The sequence below is a fragment of the Aethalodelphis obliquidens genome, unplaced genomic scaffold, assembly GCF_003676395.1.
Source record: "Aethalodelphis obliquidens isolate GAN/ISIS:26980383/991018 unplaced genomic scaffold, ASM367639v1 scaffold4, whole genome shotgun sequence".
NCBI lineage: Eukaryota > Metazoa > Chordata > Mammalia > Artiodactyla > Delphinidae > Aethalodelphis > Aethalodelphis obliquidens.
In genome coordinates, this window is record NW_020837948.1 from 1,334,720 (window position 1) to 1,353,974 (window position 19,255).

The 19,255-nt window shown below is 48.6% G+C and overlaps 2 protein-coding genes and 1 long non-coding RNA gene across 7 annotated transcripts in view; 2 read left to right on the forward strand and 1 right to left on the reverse strand.

Annotated features, from left to right (window-relative positions):
- On the forward strand, positions 1-18,773 carry LOC113614452 (uncharacterized). The gene is made up of 3 exons (XR_003430645.1): positions 1-11; positions 9,114-9,124; positions 17,498-18,773. It is a non-coding gene; the product is annotated as an uncharacterized LOC113614452 (long non-coding RNA).
- Positions 10,493-15,885, forward strand: STING1 (stimulator of interferon response cGAMP interactor 1). 5 transcript variants are annotated; one of them, XM_027095873.1, is made up of 9 exons: positions 10,497-10,563; positions 10,743-10,834; positions 11,209-11,370; positions 11,836-12,062; positions 12,193-12,376; positions 12,626-12,734; positions 13,615-13,853; positions 14,588-14,774; positions 15,376-15,885. In XM_027095873.1, exons 4-9 carry the CDS (start codon positions 11,836-11,838, stop codon positions 15,564-15,566), a joined length of 1,137 nt encoding a protein of 378 aa, XP_026951674.1. In that variant the 5' UTR covers positions 10,497-10,563; positions 10,743-10,834; positions 11,209-11,370; the 3' UTR covers positions 15,567-15,885. The 5 variants fall into 5 exon arrangements, with proteins under 5 accessions (XP_026951692.1, XP_026951701.1, XP_026951674.1 ...); XM_027095891.1 differs by lacking the exon at positions 15,376-15,885 and adding an exon at positions 15,038-15,343 and having other exon boundaries at positions 10,493-10,834; XM_027095868.1 differs by having other exon boundaries at positions 10,497-10,834.
- SMIM33 (small integral membrane protein 33) overlaps positions 18,717-19,255 on the reverse strand; it is a 1,902-nt gene continuing 1,363 nt past the window's right edge. The window contains exon 2 of the mRNA XM_027095944.1: positions 18,717-19,196. Coding sequence (XP_026951745.1) covers positions 18,717-19,196 — 480 coding nt within the window. The remainder of the gene's footprint in view (positions 19,197-19,255) is intronic.

Below are 19,255 nucleotides of genomic sequence, written 5' to 3' on the forward strand. Positions count from 1 at the left end.
CTGGAGTCCAGGTTGGTCCACCTAGTTAGATCTCCAGGCCCAGAGAGACAGCATCTCTTCTTCCTCTTCCCCTTTACTGTCTGTATTCGTTCATTCACCCATTCATCCATTTCTTCCTCAAAGGGCAGGGCCTCCTCTGTGCCAAGCATTGTACTAGGCCCTGGAATACAGCTATGAACCAGATGCACAGGACAGGCAGATGGTGGGGTTGCCTCTGTCCTAGTCCAACTGGCCACCAGGTGTCACCAGTGCCAGCCACACAGCCTCTCTCGGGTCTGAGAAGGAAAGTGGAGCTGGGATGGGGAAGTGTGATCGGGTGAACCAACCCAGCTCTGCTCAGCCAGCCTGAATCAGAAGCAAGTTCCTCTAGTGGAAAAAATAATCCATCTCCTTACCCCTCCCCCACCAGAAAGACACCCTCATGACTTCCTCAATAGCCCAGCTCACTTGCGATCTTGGGAACTCATACCCCTCTTCAGTCTGGAATTCTCTCTACAGCCCATCCCTCACAGAGAGCCCACCAGTTTCTTGTAAACCCCTTTGGTGACTGCAGCTCACTACCTCACAGGTGAGAGAGGCAGAGACCTGGGACCTTTACTGCAGTGCTTGCCCCTGGACAAATGTTTTCTCAAGCAACAGAATACAAAGAAACTATAAGGGACTAAAAATAACTGCATGCATGCCCAGCTGTGGCAAATTATGAACAAGATACAAAAAGACCAAAACCCAACTGCCATTTCTGAGGTAGGGGGAGCAAAAGCAGGGTACTGCACATGATCCCTGCACATGGTACCACCCAGGGGGTAGGCAGACCACCTACGCCTCCCCTCTGGCCCGACCCACCAATTCGCAGGTACCTTCACCCCAATTAAGGGACCAGCTGCCTCCCCACCTCCCACCCTCCCCACTCACCCCCCGCCCCACCCCCACCTTGGGGAGCGAGCAAGGGAAACTGTTACTCGTTTTCTTCCCTCTTGCTGCAGCACCAGTCCCAATAAAGCCTTGCTTGAATTTCTTGTCTGGCTTCTTATCAATTTCTATTGATTAAAGAGTCCAAGAACCTGGGTCAGTAACACAGGCAACCTATATTATTAGAAGACCCTTCCTGACTTAGAACCAAAATTTGACAATCACTTTGATTTGTCCTCGTTTTACCTTCTATAGGCAAAAAGAGGAGGGCTCTTCTTTCCCATACAGCACTTCAGGCGTTTGAAGAGATTGTTCAGATCTCCTGAGTTTGTTTGTTCATTATTCATGTCTGTATACAGAGCATTTACTATGTGATAGGCCTCGGGGCCACAGCAGAGAACAAGCAAAGTTGAGGCCTGTCCTCCCATGGCTTGTAGTCTGTCCAAGAAACCAAAAACCATACCAGCAGTAATGATAAAGTTTGTACAAGGCCAAATAGGAGAGATCTGGTCTGACATGGAGCAGGGGGCAAGGGCCTCAGCCAGCCTGGTCCCTAGGAAAACTTCCTGAGATCTCCCAAAGGGTGAGCAACTTCAATGCCGTTCAATATCAAACTTTTTAAGAAAAACTGGGAGAATTTTGCTGGTACCCTGAGCTTAGAAAATGCAGCATCATGGTGGTGGGGGGTTGATGGGGTGTTTAGGGGACAGAGGCGGGGACAGAAAAGCCATCCAGGCAGTGAGAGAGAGGATGGAGTATCTGGGGGGCTGACAAGGCCCAGAGTTGCTGGAGTACACAGTACAACTGAGGAAGGAGCTGTGAGGCAAGAGTCCCCAAAAGAAGGGAGAGACACCTTTAGGCCCTTCAGTGGTTTCTGGATACCAGTATCCAATGCCCAGATCTGGTGTGATGTGGGGTCTGGGGAAACCATGAGGTCACCTTCCCTGATGCAGAAACACTACATTCCCATGAACACAGCCCAGGAAAGCAGCAGACTTTTGATGGGGACTTGCAGTGTAATTGTGGTCCTCTAAAGCCCTCAAGGGTTCTTCACTCAAGCTGCTAAGAGGCCAGAGAGGTCCCATCTAGGGATCTCACAGCTGAGTTAATGAACCTCAGGCTGAACTGTATTTCCTCTGTTCTCTTATTTCCTTTTTTCTTAGTTTCATGAACAACATGCATTCATTTTGATAAAATTTACAAATACGATAAACAAAATAAGAATCTAAAATTACCTTGTATTATTGTATTTATTTCTGTGTAACAAATTACCCCTAAATTTCGTAGCTTCAGACCACAAACATTTATCTCCCAGTTTCTCAGATTCAGGTGCTTTGGAGTAGCTTAAGGATTTGGCTCAGGATTTCTCACAAGACTGCAATCAGATCGTCAGCCAGAGCTGCAGTCATCTGAAAGTTTGACCAGGGTTGGGAGTTTTATTTCTAAGGTTGCTGATTTGTACACCCAGCAAGATGTTGCTTGTTGTTGGTAGGAGGCCTTGTAGCTCACCACGTGGACCTCTCCATGGTTGCTTGAGTATCTTTTGACCCAGCTGCTGACTGTCCCCAGAGTGAATGATCCAAGAAAGAGAACAAGGAAGAAACCACAGGGCCTTTTATGATCTAGTTAATCCTATACTTGGGAGGGGAATTAGGCTCTACCTCTTGAAGGAAGGAGTATGAAAGAATTTGTGGATATCTTTTTCAACCTCCAGATATCCCAAATCCCCTTCCCAAATAACTACTATGAACATTTTACCAGAACTTTTCTCACTCAACTATATACATCAACCTTAAAAAATAAAAATGGTATCATAATGTACCTACTGTGGTTAATTACTATTTTATGTAATGTTTGAACAGGTGATAACTCACAGTATAAAAATTTAAAGGTACAATAGCACAAAAGCATATGCAGTTAAAAGCGAGTCTCCCTCTCTCACTTGATTTCAGCCACTTAGCTCCCCTCCCTGAAATATGCCTTCACCTGTTTCTAGCATACCACAAACATATACATATCTATCCTTTTGTTTCCACACTCACTGTTCTGCAACTTACTCTTTGGCCTCACTATATAGCTCTCAGATATTTCCATATCGGTACATAGAGAATTGCCTCATTTTTAAAAGAGCTGCAGAGTATTTTACTGAATGGAGGCAGCCAAGTTTATTTAATATGGACTGTTTTGTAACTAGTTCTGTGATTTTAAAATGTACTATAAATGTCTTTCAGCATCAGTAAATCTAGTGCTACATTATAGTGTATTGTGGCTGCTAACCATGTACTGTGACTATTTTAACTGATCCCCTGGTGCTGAAAATTTGAGTTGTTTCCTATTTTCTCATGGTGGCTTCCAAAACAAACAGCATACATCTAGTGAGACTTTTGGTACTATCCATCAGAAGCCTGAAAAATAGGCATAATCTTTGATCCAGCAATCCCACTTCTAAGAATCTCTCCTAATAATCAGAAAAGTGCACAAAGATGCACCTTCTTATGTTTGTTGCAAAGTTGCTTATAGCAGAGAAAAATTTTTTAAAAACCTATACGTCCCAAAATATGTGACTGATTAAATCATGATTCATAATTCTATCCATGGAATGCTAGGTATACACCAAAAATTATGATGTAATCTTATCTTTACTGATCCACAAATGTAGGGCGCGGTCACCTAACTGCTACGCGGCAGGAAGCTGAAATAAGCTGAGTCATCCTTCCTGTGGCCACTGCGCTTGCGCTAGGTATACTAATGAGGTTTTAAAGTAGCGACCTATCCGATGCTGGCTCACAAATCGCACCATCGGCGAAAGCCAATCACAGAGCGACACATGTTCTTAATCCCTATATAAGCAGACTGCTATAGGATTGCGGTGTCTTCCTTCCATCTTTTTTTTAACCAAGCTGTGCTCCAATAAAGTGTGATACGAGAAGAATCTTGCGTGTGGCGACTCGTCATTCTGCTGGTTGGAGGCGGCTCGCCGCACACAAATATGTCTATGAAATGTTCCCTAGTCTTAAAAAAAAAAAGTTTACAAGACTGTGTATCTAATAAAATTGTGAAAACAATTCCATTTACCATAACATTAAAAAGAATAAAATAGAAAACAATTTGGGGGTCCCTCAAAAAGTTAAACATAGATTACTAAATGACCCAACAATTCTACTCTAGGTACATGCCCAAAAGAATTGAAAACGGACTCATACAGATGCTTTCAAGTGAATGTTCATAGCAGCATTATTTACCATAGTCAAAAGGTGGAAACAACCCACGTGTCCATCAACAGATAAATGGATAAATAAATGTGGTACCCACATACAATGGAATATTATTCGGTCATGAAAAGGAATGAAGTTCTGATACATGCTACTATGTGGATAAACCTTACAAACATTATGCTAAGCGGAATAAGCCAGACACCAAGGACAAATATTATATGATTTAACTTATATAAATGAGTACAGAGCTTCTGTCTGGGATGGTGAAAAATTTTGGAAACGGATAGTGGTGATGATTGTACAATATTGCCAATGTAATTAATGCCCTTGAATCATACACATAAAATGGCTAACGTGGTAAATTTTGTGTTATACACATTTACCACAATTTAAAAATTCCAAAAAAAGAGTAAAATACTTGCAAATAAACTTAACAAAAGAAGGGTAAAACTTATACTCTATACAATATAAAACATTGCCAAAAGGAATTAAAGAAGATCTGAATAAATGGAAAGACAACTCATGTTCATGGACCTGATATTGTTAAGATGATGATACTCCCCAAATTGACCTATGGATTCAACGTAATCCCTGTCAAAATCCCAGATGACTTCCTTGCAGAAATTGACAAGCTGATCCTAAAATTTATGTGGGAATTTAAGGGACCCAGAATAGCCAAAACAATCTTGAAAAGGATGAGCAAAGTTGGAGGAATCACATTTCCTGATTTTGAAACTTACTACAAGCTACAGTAACCAAGATGGTGTGGACTGGCATAAGGATAGATATATAGATCAATGGAAAATAATTGAGAATTCATAAATAAACTCTCATATTTAGAGTCAGTTAATTTTTGACAAGGGTGCCAAAACAATTCAATGGAGAAAGGATAGTCTTTTTGACAAATGGTGCTGGGAAAACTTGATATCTATATGCAGAAGAATGAATGTGAACCCCTAACTTACACCACATTAAAGAAAACCTCAAAATGGAACAAAGACCTAAATGTAAGAGCCAAAATCATTAAACTCTTAGAAGAAAATACACACACAAATCATTATGACCTTGATTAGGCAATAACTTCTTAGATATAGCACCAAAAGAACAAGCAACAAAGTAAAAGATAAATTAGATTTTATCAAAATTAGTAACGTTTGTGTTTCAAAGGACACCATGAGGAAAGTGAGAAAACAACCCAAAGGATAGGAGAAAAATTTTCCAAAGCATTTATCTGGTAAGGGACTTGTATCTAGAATATACAAAAAACTCCTATAATAATTACAATAATAAATTATTATAATAATAAAAAGGCAAATACCCAATTTAAAATGAGCAAAGGATATGAATAGACTTTTCTCAAAAAAGATATACAATAGCAATAGGCACATAAAAGATGCTCAACATCATTTACCATCAGGAAAATGCAAATCAAAACCACTATAAGACACCACTTCATACCAGTTAAGTGAGGATAGCTATACTCAAAAAGACATATGTAAACACTGGCTAGGATCTAGAGAAATTAGAACCTTCATACATTGCTGGTGGAAATGTAAAATCATGGAGCCACTTTGGAAAACAGTCCAGTCGTTCTTCAAAAGGTTAAACAGAGCGTTACCAAATGACCCAGCAACCCCACCCTGAGGTATTTACCCAAGAGAAATGAGAATATATGTCCATACAAACACTTGTACATGAATGTTCACAGCAGCATTCTTCATAATAGCCAAAAAGTGGAAACAACTTAAGTGTCTTCAGTAAATGAATAGGTAAATAAATGCAGTATATCTATACAATGGAATATTATTCAGCAATAAAAAGGAATGAAATGTTGATATATGCTGCAACATGGATGAATCTCTAAAACATAAGAAGACAGACACAATCACATATTGCATGATTCCATTTATATGACATGTCCAGAACAGGAAAATCTATAAAGAAGGAAGGTAGATTTGTGGTTGCCTGAGGGTGAGGTGGGGGTGTTGGCTACAGGAGTTCTTTTGAGGTGATGAAAATGTTCTAAGTTTGATTGTGGGGATGTGAATATACTAAAAACTAATTTTTTTTAAATGAACATATCTTCCCATTTGTATTTGCCTTTGAAATGGAAGTCTTTTATTCTTTAGGACTTTTTTTTTTTAATTTATTTTTGGCTGTGTTGGGTCTTCGTTGCTGCGCACGGGCTTTCTCTAGTTGTGGCGAATGGGGGCTGCTTTTCATTGCAGTGCGAGGGCTTCTCATTGCCGTGGCTTCTCTTGTTGCGGAGCACGGGCTCTAGGCACGCGGGCTTCAATAGTTGTGGCTCGCGGGTTCCAGTAGTTGTGGCTCATGGGCTCTAGAGTGCAGGGTCTGTAGTTGTGGCGCAGGGGCTTAGTTGCTCTGCGTCATGTGGGATCTTCCCGGACCAGGGCTCGAACCTGTGTCCCCTGCATTGGCAGGTGGATTCTTAACCACTGCGCCACCAGGGAAGCCCGCTAAAAATTACTGAATTGTACATTAAATAAGTGAGTTGTATGGTATGTGAATTATATCTCAATTAGGCTGTTACCAAAAACTAACAAAAAACAGCAGTAGATCTCTCCACCCTGAGGAATACCCTCTTCCAGGAGGATGTAGGTCCATTATTTACTCCCTGAAGATACAGAAGCTCAACCAGCTGTGCTTCCCCAACCCCAATCATGCATCATCCAGTCCCTCTTTCTCTATCACATCTACCAGGATATTGTCTTGTCCTGGAAAGCCCATGACACACAAGGCAGCTCCATGATGGGGCAATAAAATTACAACAAGGAGGTGGCTGAGGTCAGACTCAGAGCCACCAATGGATGAGACATCAAGTCTCTGTGTCTGCCGGAGAGGTGACTTGAGCCCAGGGTAGAGGCCAAGATGACAGGGACTGGCAACTCCAAGAGTGTGATTGTCAATGGTGATGATGATGATGGTGGTGGTGGTGATTAGAGTTGACAATTACTGAGCACTTACAAGTCAGGCCTACAAACACATTATTTCTTTTCATTCTCATGACAATTTTATGAGAAAAAAGGTATTACCACCCTCACTTTATGTATGAGGGAACTAACTCTCAAAAGAAGTTATATAACTGGGCCAAGGTCACACAGCAAGGACAGGCAGAGGCAAGATCCCAGGTGTACCATGGTCAGCTGATATCAAAATCCTCCCAATGTCCCTGCACTAGCAGGATTCAGGAACATTTACACACAAATATCAGGGACTTTTAACCATGAAAGGCATTGCATGGGCAAAAGAGTGGCTCCTTAGAAGCCAGAGGCCTCCTTATCCCACTCGTGGTCTGTCCCAGAACCAGCGTCCACTGAATGAGTGCTTAGTGTTTTCTTCTCTCCCAGAAACACTGATGACAAGTTTCAGGGAAGACACGTGGGAACTGTAACTAGGCTGGCAATGGAAATGAAAGCCATCCCAGACCAGCACTTCTGGAGTGCCTGGAGGGAACACGCAACTACCAGGTCATGAGGGGAGGAGGCCCCAGGAGTGAGCAGGCTGTGGAGCAGAGTGTTGGCACTCAGCAACACTGACCTGAGGGCAGCAGCCTGTGAGCTGGGCAGTCTGGAACTTAGACCTAACTTCCCTCTGTGGTCCTCGGTTTCCTCCTTGTGTGCCAGATGGCCAGTCTGGAAGGGCTTCGAGGTCCCTGGCCATCAGCACAGCTGATGAGGACAATCTCATCCGTGCAGTCGTTGTGACACTCCCCATGCCCTGAGACCCTGGCCACAGCCCACAAGGCTCCAACCAACTCTCCAGTACCCTTTCTTACATCACTGACCTTGTTATGGGTTGAACTGTGTCCCCCCAAAAAGATATGCTGAAGTCCTAACTCCCTAGTACCTGAGAATGTGACCTTATTTGGAGACAGTGTCTTTGCAGGTACAATTGAATTAAGATGAGGTCATTAGGGTGGGCCCTAATCCAATGGGACAATGGCTGGTATCCTTATAAGAAGAGGAAATGCCATGTGAAGACAGAGACGCACAGGGAGAAGGTCACCCCGTGATGATGGAGTCAGAGGCTGAAGTGCTACAGCTGCAAACCAAGGAACACCTCGGGCTGCCAGAAAGTGAAAGAGGCAAGGAGAGGTCCTCCTCTAGAGGCATCAGAGGAAGCATGGCCCTACTAACACCATGATTTCAGACTTCTAGACTCCAGAACTGTGTGAGAATAAATTTCTGTTGTATTACACCACCAAGCTTGTGGTACTTTGTTATAACAGCCCTAAAAAAATAACACAGACCCCCAACATGCTTACATGCTCCCGCCACACCAGCCATTTCTGTTTCTCCTCAGGCCAAACTCCTTCCCACCCCAGGGGAAGGCCGTGCTGTTTTTTATGAATGTTCTAGACTCTCACTCCTCCCCCACATCTCTCTCTTGGTCCTCCAAACCCAGCATAAATGGCACTCCTTCAGGGAAATCTGGACTTGGGGTTTTCCAAGTTCCCCTCAGAGCAGCAACAGGAATGCATTCTTCAAAGCCCTCACCATATCTGCAGTGACTCATACTGACTTGCACAGTTATGCAAGGCCCATTGCACCTGCCCAGCTATAGGTGTTGTGACAACAGGGTTCTGGCCTGACACGTTCACAGGCATGTCCCATGCCTAGCACATTCCCTGACACACACAGCAGGAAGTCAGGACACAACTGTGTGGGCTGCATGGTATGTGGAAACTCCTGGGCTGGTATTTGAGGGCCCAGACATTGGGGCCTCGGCTGCCTCAGCAGCCTTCTCTCCAGTCAGACTTGGCCCCCAGCTCCACACTCCGGATGGCCTCCCTGCCTCCCTGCCTCCCCGCCTCCCTGGTCCCCATCATTCCTCATTCCCCTCAGCCAGGCCACATCTTACTCTTCCTGAATGACCTGGCCCTCATGTCTCCTGCAAGGCTTTCCTCAGAGCAGGTTCAAACTCAGGAAAAAGAGCCCAGAGCAGCAGCAGGCAACAAAGGGCAGTGAGGACAGAGTGGGGTGGAAGGAGGCCCCAAGACAATGTTGGGATTTTTTCTCTTTACAGCATACTCCAAGCATCAAACAACTAATACATGTTCAATGTCAGGAAAAGAAACCTTAAAAAACATAATGAGCAAAAAGGGAAAATTATACTAAAAATCACTCACATTCCCGCCACACAGAGTAATCATTGTTAGCACTTTTCGTATATCGTGTAGCCTTCCAGACCTTTTCTCGTGCAATGTGTATTTCTTAAAATGCAATTATACTGTTTTGTACTCTGTTTTTTTCCAATAAGAAACAATATACTAAAGGTATTTAAGAGTCAACATACAAAATTACATCATCATTTTAGTGGCTACCTAACATTCTATTATAAGATGAACCACGGTTTTGTTATTCAGTCCCCTATTGTTGGACATTTAGATAGTTTTTAGTTTTTCTCTGGTATAAACAACACTGGCACAAACATCTGAAAAACTGGTATCTTTGTGCCCTTGTCTCATTATTTTTTGATGAAGGATTCCCAGAAGTGAATTGCAAGGTCTACGATTCTATGTGCATTTTAAGGCTTCTAATGCATAGTGCAAATCTGGCCTATAAAATAGAGAACCAACCTCCAGGAGAAGCGGGCAGAGATGAAGCACAGGTTCAGGGGTGGAACAGTGGAGCTGACAGCAGTGGCATCACCCAGGGGAGGTGGTGCTGGCCGCTGGGCAGGATACTGGAGGCCCAAGGTTGCTTGGCACAGGGAGACTTTGGGGCAGCTGTGGACTGCTCACTCTGGGAGGACTCTGCTCAGGCCTTTTGTTTGGCAACCTTGACTTTCTTTGGTTCTGAAGCACTGGAGCCCTTGCCCACTGCAGGGGGCTCCCTTGTGAGCTCTTGTAGGGGAGAGAAAGTACAGTGAATTCGAATTCTCTCCATTCTTAGAAAATTATTCTAAAAAATGAGAGAGTTTTCTGGAAGCCTCCTTGCTCCTGAGAGGCCAATGGCACTTATGAACGTGGTGTGTCTTCTTGTGTCTGTTTGGGGTGTGGGGAAGGGTCTAGGCAAGGACCCTCTGGCCTGGGGACGTATGGACTGCTGTCGCTCTGTGGCTTCCACCCCAATCCCACTCCCGGGCGCCCCCTCCTCGAATCCAATCAGCTCACCAGTTTACCAGGAAGCAGCCAGAGACACTCCCCACCCCAAGGGGAAACACATCATGAAACTTGGTCCTGGCACCTTCCACCCCTTTCTGGGAAATCAAGGCACAGAGCCAGCTGGGTTTTGGAGCCGCCTACCTGGTTCACGTCCCCACTCCCTCCTTTACTAGCCAGGGGACTGGGGCAAGTTAATTCACCTCATTGAGCCTCAGATTGTCCATGAGGTTAGTATTATACCTTCCTGACAGGGTGGCTGAGGGGATTAATTGAAACAATTTATGTAACGCTTGGCATAATGTCTGGAGCACGGTGAGCACTTTATTATTATTACTATTATTATCATTCACGCGACTGCCTTTTTGGCTGGAAGCACCAGTTTCTCTCTGAGAAGTCATAGGCGTTGCCACTTCCTGTGGAGAGCCAAAACCCCACTCTTCTGCAGGGCTTCTGCTCCCACTAAGCTTTTTACTAGAAGGCTGTCGTTACAGGAAATAACTCTTCATTTTCCCCGCCTCTGGCCTGATATCACAGTCTTCAGAAAAAGAGGATCTGCATCTGGAAATCAGAATAAAACAAGCAGGTAGGGCAGCATGGTGTAGTGTGTGTGCTTGGCTGGGTGTGTGAAGTGCCCTGTGGGTGTTGGTAGAGTGGGCTTGATTGTGGGTGCTTGAGGGGCAGCCCGTTCAGGGCTGTGACTGCAGGGAGTTTGAGGGAGTTTCTGAACACCCTTGGTCTGGGGGATGGGCAGTGGAATGCGGGATTTCTCAAGCTTTCTCCCTCACCCCAATACTGGGACGTGGCTCACCAGGGCCTTGGTGGGAAGGCTCTTCCTCCCTCCTTGGGCGGCAGGAAATAACCTCCCCAGCGCAGCCCAGTGCAGCTGTGGTTTGGTGAGATGCCAGGGCTGGAGTGCTGTGGCGGAAGTTTCCATTGTTTTTAACCTTTCATTTTCAGGCTGCACCCTGAGAGGCCGTCCTCAGTTGCTGGGAGCCCTTGTGCCGGGCCTTCTCTCCTTGTTGCCTTCCAGAAACAAGCTGCCGTCTGGGAGGCAGAAGGTAAGATCAGGAGAAGCCCAGCCTGAGTTCCAAGGCTGAGGCCCCTGCAGAAGCTGCAGAGGTGGGTGGCAACCTTCTGGCTGCCCTGCCCCTACCCTCTGAACTGTAGTTTTCAGCTTTGCTGACTAAGGTTCTTCTTGGGGTGGATTGTGGGGAGAGGGAAGCCCCGGTCCCCAAGGGTCCCCAGGTGGGTGATACCTCACGGGACACTTTCAGGTCTAGGTCTGGGGTAGTTGCTGTCTTCTTTCTTTGCTACACCTGTGGTCTCACTGGGCTTGGGTGGGGTGTGTATGTGGAGCGCATGCATTTCTTTCTCCACCTGCTCTGTTTTCAACAAATCTCTCTTGGATCGGAGCTCTGGGATGCTGTATGCCCAGCCTGTCCCCTCGAGGCACCTCCAAGAGCAGCCTCGTATGGCTGGGCACCAGGGAAACATAGAGCTGGGGCAAGTGCCCAGCCAGAGCCTCAGTCCCAGAACAATAGGAGAGTGAGGGGAACACAACCATGGATTTCTTGATATCCACAGATGCCCCACTCCAGTCTGCATCCATCCATCCCACGGCCCAGGGATCACAGGGCCCAGAAAGCAGCCTTGGTCCTGCTAGGTGCCTGCCTGGTGGCCCTCTGGGGGCTGGGGGAGCGGCCAGACTACACTCTGCAGTGGCTGGTGCTCCACCTGGCCTCCCAGCAGATGGGGCTGCTGATCAAGGGGGTCTGCAATCTGGTCGAGGAGCTGAGCCACGTCCATTCCAGGTGACTCCCTGCAGTACCCATGGCGATTAGGCACCCAACATGTCTCAGTCCCTTGACCCCCAGCCCTGCCCCTCCTTGAATCTCTCTGGCTGAGCTGGGCTGGGGTCTGGAGCCTGGCTGTCACTTGCAGGTACCAAGGCAGCTACTGGAAGGCTGTGCGGGCCTGCCTGGGCTGCCCCATGCGCCGTGGGGCCCTGCTGCTGCTGTCCTGCTATTTCTACTTCTCCCTCCCAAACGTGGCTGGCCTGCCCTTCACTTGGATGCTTGCTCTCCTGGGCCTCTCACAGGCACTTAACATCCTCCTGGGCCTCCAGGTACGATACAAAGAGAGGTGAAGGGTCTGTTCAAGAGGAGGTGTGGCACATGTGACCTGCTCTGAGCTTAGTACTGGGAGTGGGACTAATTTAGAGGCTGGTCCTTGGATGGAGCCTATAATGGTCTGGGTTCAGCAGTGGCGGAGAATGGAGCCAAATGACAGCAGGTTGGGTAATCTTGGGGGGAGGAGGAGGAGGGTTCATGTTGTTCTTCATGGAGGCCCCCCAGCCCCACCCTGCTGTCCACAGGGCCTGGCCCAAGCAGAGATCTCTGCAATCTGTGAAAAAAGGAACTTCAATGTGGCTCATGGGCTGGCCTGGTCATATTATATTGGGTACCTGCGGCTGATCCTGCCAGGTGAGCCATCCTCTCTGCCCCCATTTCCAGATCTACAGGACAGACAGTAAGACACACAACCTTGTGTTTCCAGAACTCACTATATTTTCAAAGCATTTTCATGTCTAACAAACCATTTGATTCCCAGAACAATCTTGTAGGTGTGAAGCTGTTATTATTATGCCTGGTTGACAGGAAGAAATTTGGAGCTTAGATCCATTAAGTGACTTGTCCCAAGTCACCCATGAATTCTTTCAATAAATATTTGCTACATACTGTATGCCCTTCATGCGCACTTTCTCTTTTAATTCACACCCTGTGAGGAAGGGATAATCATCACCCCTGTTTTCACAGCTATTCTGAAAGATACAGTGACCTGTCCAAAGTCACACAGCTTAGTTAGAGGAGGAGACAGGATTTGAACCCAGGCCTGTCCAGAGCCTGGACCCTTGACTACCCCACTGGGAGCCCACGGGTCGTGTCTCATTCCTCTGACTTGCTGGTCAAGGCCATGGTTCTCCCCTGTCTCATGGCTGCCTTCCCTTGACACCAGGGCTTCCTCTAGAGGCCTGGCTCAGTGCACGTGGGCCTGCTGGCATGTCACCTCCCAGGACTCTTCCTGCCTCTCAGAGCCCTGAAAGCTGTGGTGGGAAGGAGTGGGGCTGACAGAAATCTGGACAAAGGTCAAGTGAGGGAGAGAAAGGGGTGGTGGGAGTAGGTGGAGGGGCGGGGAGGATGCTCACATGCTCTTCCCGTCCTGGCCTCCCAGGCAATGTGAGTGGACTGGCCCCTCGGTTCTCTTGCACCCACACATTGAGGGGAACAGTGATGTGGGTCTCTGTCCTGAGTTGGGTGGGAGACACAGTTGGTAGAAATGACTTCTTGGGCCTCTCCACCCCAGGGCTCCAGGCCCGGATCCAAATTTACAATCAGTTCCACAATAATGTGCTACGGGGCGCAGGAAGCCAACGGCTGCACATCCTCTTCCCGTTGGACTGTGGGGTGCCTGACGACCTGAGCATGGCTGACCCTAACATTCGATTCCTACACAAGCTGCCCCAGCAAAGTGCTGACCGTGCTGGCATCAAGGGCCGGGTTTACACCAACAGCATCTATGAGATTCTGGAGAATGGGCAGCCGGTGAGTGTGCAGGGAAGTGGGAATGCTGGGGAGGGATCAGGCCTAGAGACCCAGAACTCTGGGCCCTGGCCAAGCCCTGATAAAAATTCACTGCCCTTCTCTGAGCCTCAGTTTCTCCAATTGGTGCCAGGGCTGGGACCAATTGAGCTCTGAATGACGAAACTGACAAGTAACATTAATTGGGCACTTACTGCATGCCAGATGCTATTCCAGGTGCTTCATCTGACTACCTCACTGCATCCTCACCACCACCCTGTGGGGTAGGGACTGTTATAGCCCCTACTTTACAGAAGAGGAAACCGAGACTCAGAGAACCAGGGAGAAAGTGGACAATTTCACCTTGAGTATACCATGCTCTTGACCATAAATCTGCCCTAGATGAAGGCCGTGAGAATGTGTGAAGGATTTCACGTGGGCTATGGGGAACCCAGCCAAGGCTGAACCCCAGAGCCCCATCCCCAGACTTGACTGCCAGCTGGAGCAGTTGACAGCCTAGCTCAGTGGGCCTTGCCCTGAGAATCTTAGGAGGAGGATCTGGGAAGGGTAAATTTAACGCAGCCCTGGCCCTGATTTAGGACTGGGGTGTCAGAGGCAAAGGCCAACCAGACAGTATAGACCCCATCAGGTGGCCACCTCCCCTGACTCCGTCCCCACAGATTGAGCCGTGGCACTGGGGTCCAGCGTCTGTCTGCCTGGCCCCTGGTTGAGTCTGGTCTTCCTTTTACCTCCTCCAGGCAGGCATCTGTATCCTGGAATATGCCACCCCCTTGCAGACCCTGTTTGACATGTCACAGGATGGCCGAGCTGGCTTTAGCCGGGAGGACCGGCTTGAACAGGCCAAACTCTTCTGCCGGACACTTGAAGACATTCTGGCAGCTGTCCCTGAGTCTCAGGACAACTGCCACCTCATTGTCTACCAGGGTGAGGGGTTGATAGGCTTAAGGGCAGGAAAAGCTGGGGTCCCCAGGGGTCTCCCAGGGGGTCAGCAGGAGATATGGCAGCACCACGCCCGGGTCTTCCTGAGTGGTCAGGGCATTCAAGCCCTGCCCCTTCCTCCCCTGGAAGGAAGAGGAGAGGTCCCATCTCCCCACCGTGGGATACCTGATTGCTTTCTGAGGTCTTTGGCTATGGGTCCTGGGTGGAGTGTGAAGAGGTGGGCTCTAGGGGCCTCTCACTTCATCTAGGGATGCTAGAAGAAGCAGATAGCCCCAGGCCAGGAGCCAAGAGACCAGGGCTGCAGCCTCAGCCATGCCACTCCCTTGCTCTGTGACCTTAGGCAGGTATCTGCCCCTCTCTGAGTATCATCTCTAAAAGAAAGAGGGTGGAATTCTCTTGTCTCTAAAACCACTGCTAGCTCTAGGATTTCATGAAACTCTAGCCCCAGTGGCTAGGATTGGGGAGGAGGTGCAGGGAGGTGGGAGAGAGGGAGGGTTGGAGGATTCACCCAGCAAGTCCTCTGGGTGTGTTAGAGTGGGAATGTGTGAGGCCCTCACCCCACTCCCCACCCCTACCCTCGTTCCAGAACCGGCAGAGGGAAGCAGCTTCTCCTTGTCACAGGAGATTCTCCAGCACCTTCGGCAGGAGGAAAGGGAAGTTACCATGGGCAGCATGGGGACCTCGGTGATGCCCGTTTCCTCCACACTGTCCCAAGAGCCTGAGCTCCTCATCAGTGGCATGGAACAGCCTCTCCCGCTCCGCTCGGATATCTTCTGAGGCCCAGGGTCACCTTCCCTGAGCCCCTGGCCATCCCCAAGACTCTGGATTGGAGGATTTCTTTCTTCAGCAGCTAGAGGCCTAGCAGAGCCATTTCCTCCCATAGAGGGCCTCTCAGAGAAGGTCCCTGAGTTTGACATCTCAAGATGAATCCTATGGCCTTGGGCAAGTTGTTTCACCTCTCTGAGCCTCAGTGTCCTCATCTATGAAATGGGATTATAATCATTGCCCTACCTACCTCACAGGGTAGTTTTTGTGAGGACTATGGCTGTATGGGTTTTTTGTAAACTCTAAATGCCAGGTAAACTTAAAGGATCTTTCAGGTGTCTTCCATTGGACCCTCAGACCTACTCTCTACCTTTCCTCTGTCCTGGGATGGCTTCAATAGGCTCCCTTGCCCTCTGGCTTCTGGTCACATTCAGTCAATGGGAAGCCCCAGTGGGAGAAGGAGGGGAAGGGAAGGGTGAGCTTGGGGTATCTATTCCCCCAGGTCCCTCCCTGCAGTATCAAGGTCACTGTGGGCTCTCTCTAGACCTAAAGGAGCCTTTCAGTAACCCTGTCTATCTCCAGGTCTCATTAACTTCCTCCTCCTCATGCCCCTTCAGTCCTGGCAGTGGTATTGGAGCCTCACTGATGCTCAGTCTGGAGCGCTCACTCTCACTTGTAATTTCCTTACACCTGCCCTTTCTAAATAGTCCCCTTTTTTAAAAATTTTTGGCCACACCATGCAGCATTTGGGATCTTAGTTCCCTGACCAGGGATTGAACCCACATCCCCTGCAGTGGAAGCTTGGAGTCTTAACCACTGAACCACCGGGGAAGTCCCTAAGTAGTCCCCTTTTTAAACACTCCTCAGATTATTTGAGTATGCCATCTTTTTCTGGCCAGACTGACTGATACAGGTGGTTGGCCATTATTATCTGCAATGTCCAAATCTGGTTGCACAGACACATTTCCGTACACGCCTCCTCATCCTAGTACAGGGCCATAGGGTGGTAGCTATCATTTCAGTGTAGACAGAGCCCACCAGCTGGGCTGACGGTATAGAGCTGGGCAGCACCCCCGCTCCACCTGTCCTTTCAGTGCCCTTGTCTCCAGTGGGAGGCTTGGGGGACAGGGAGGGGCCTGAGGCAGCACACAGATGCCATGACGGTTACACACATGTGTCCTGGGCAAGGGGCTGCTCAAAGAAGCAGGAGCTAAATGTCTCCAGATGAGAGTCCCCTGGATAACGGGGGGAAGAGGGTTTGTGTGAGGTAATGGGATATACGCTGGGGACCTTGGACAACACAGCTGGCCACCTGCCATACTTTGTGCCATCACTGTTAGACCTGAGCCATTGCAACGACACCGTGGAGGCAAAATTGCCCCCATCTGGGAGGCCAGACGCCCATTTCTGCCACTTCCATCCATTCCACCCAAGACTTATTCCCTCCCTCCCACCTTTGTTTTTATCGCAAATGCTTTGTTTTTATCGCAAATTTCTGAGTACAGTATTACTGTGGAAAAAAACTCCACACACAGACACACATTGGCCAGAAGCAACGCACTGCTCCCAAGGATGACAGAGAGTAAAGAGAGAGCCAAGGGAGTGAAGGGGGAAAGTCTCCTCTCCTCCCCCACTGTGCCAGCCATTCTGCCCCTGAAGATCCCCCAGCTTCACATCAGTCATTCCAACACCTAAAAACCAGCCCAGAATTAAGGGTATCCCCAACATAACCTTTCCGTACCCATCCGGCCCCCAACATGGTGCTCAGACTATGGAGACTGATGGCCCCAGGTTCAAATCCTGATTCCACCACTTAGTACTTGTGTCCTCCTGGGTGACTTGATATCCCCAGCTGTAAATGGAGATAACAGTGGCTCCTCCTCCCAGGGCTGTTATGAGGAGTAAACAGTATAATATCCGTAGGTCCATGGATGAGTCTGGAGCCCACAAGAAGGAGCAACTATTAACATTAGAGCTGCCTCTTACCAGTCTCAGTGGAGGCAAGCCAGTGCTCTGCACACATTACAATCCCCGTCTCTGTTCCTCTTCATCTTCTGTTATTTCTCAGAGTCCTTGACTGTGCTGGGGTCTCACCGAGGACAGTCCCCAGGGTTGACTTGTTGCCCTGAGGTGTTCCCCAGAGTAAAGCACCCAGAAGTTCCTCCATAAATGTCTGTCTGCATGTTCTTGACTGCACATAAGTGAGGCTCAAAGGTGTCAGGGGAAGGGGTACCTTTCCAGAGAGCCACTGGGAGGCTCTGTTCTGCCTTCTTGGCCTCCTGCATCTTCCCAGCCTCCATGTCCCGCCCCCTGCAGGGATCCCCACCCCTTCCTCTCCCCAGACAAACTCCATGGAGCTCCTTTTCCTTTCCTGTTTTCCCACCAGCTGGAAGATTCTGGATCTGGGAAATGTCCTGGGGTAAATGCTAGGCTAGTTCTAACAGGCCAATGCGCACAGAAAGTGGGAGGTATTGAGAGCCCCCCCCCACACCAGTTTCCTCTATCCCATCCTGGGAAGGCAAGATAGAGTCTTGCTCCAAGATAGTGGGGGCAATTCAAAGACAATTTGGGGAGCTATGATTGGAGCTTGGGGCTTTTAAGGGCCTTGGAAGTTGTTGGCAAGACCTGGTCCCTGACAGCCAAAGGTAAAGGGTAACAGATTTTCCTTCCTTTCCTAAGTCTCAGAGAAGGCAGACCCCTGGGTTCTTTGCCTTGGCTCTCCGTGGCTGGCCCTCACAGGCTGTGGGGACGGGTCCTCTACCAGGAGTCTCTGACATCCCTGCACAGGGGTGGGGTGGGTGGTGGAATCTTCCAAGCTAGACTCACTTTGACACCAAAAGGGGAGGAGATGAGGAGTTGAGGAGGGAGTAGTAACTCAGAGAGGGAGGTTCAGTGGTCTGGTGGTCCCTGAAGAGGAGGGGGTAAGTTTGTAAGGACAAATTGGACCCTGGGAATGCTCACAGCAGCATTCAAGCTTCTTTTATTTCTTTGGTCCATGACAGGGCTTTCTGTATAAATACTCTGCTGAGAGGGCAGCTCCAGCTAAGTCCATGTGTGCCCTTACGAAGCGCTGATGCCCAGGTCCCAATTTGCTTTTGCCCTAATTCTCTGTCCAGTTTCTTGTTCTGAGCCAGGTCAGGCCAACTTTCCAAAGTCTCCCTCCTACAGAAATGTGACTTCATCAATGCTGAACCTGGGCCCATCTGGCACAGGGCAGGAGTCAGAGCCAGGAGGTTCCTGCTGGGCGTCTTCGTGACTGTCCTGACGGCCCAGCACTCGCCAGTGGGTGAGAGAGATGCCACCCTCTGGCTTTGGGGATGGTGGCTCTGTGGCGAGAGTGGCATGGCCCTTGTGTAGCCTTGGCCCACAGTGGACTGCCACCACGATACAGACTGCCAGCAAGACAAAGGCAGTGACAATGACAGTTAGCAGGGGCAGCCCGACCCCTTGAGGTGGTTCCCAGGTCCCGCCCAGCACCTCCGGAAGTTGCCTCTGGGGCACCTGCCCCGCTGAGCCGTTCACAGCTGCAGAAAGCCAGGGATGGTGGCCAGCCTGGGAGGGAAGCAGCAGACAGAGAGGGTGACATGGGCACGTACACACAGAAAAAGACCAAAATAGAAAGAGATAGACACCCAAAGGGAACTGAGAGAGAGAGAGAGAGAGAGAGAGAGAGAGAGAGACAAAGAAAGACAGAGAGACAG

Excerpts from the sequence above, each read along its gene's own strand:
- STING1 (XM_027095868.1), top strand. The coding sequence starts at position 11,836 with ATGCCCCACTCCAGTCTGCATCCATCCATCCCACGGCCCAGGGATCAC. Across the intron at positions 12,735-13,614 it reads CCTGCGGCTGATCCTGCCAG|GGCTCCAGGCCCGGATCCAA; the intron begins GTGAGCCATCCT and ends TCTCCACCCCAG. Across the intron at positions 13,854-14,587 it reads TTCTGGAGAATGGGCAGCCG|GCAGGCATCTGTATCCTGGA; the intron begins GTGAGTGTGCAG and ends TACCTCCTCCAG.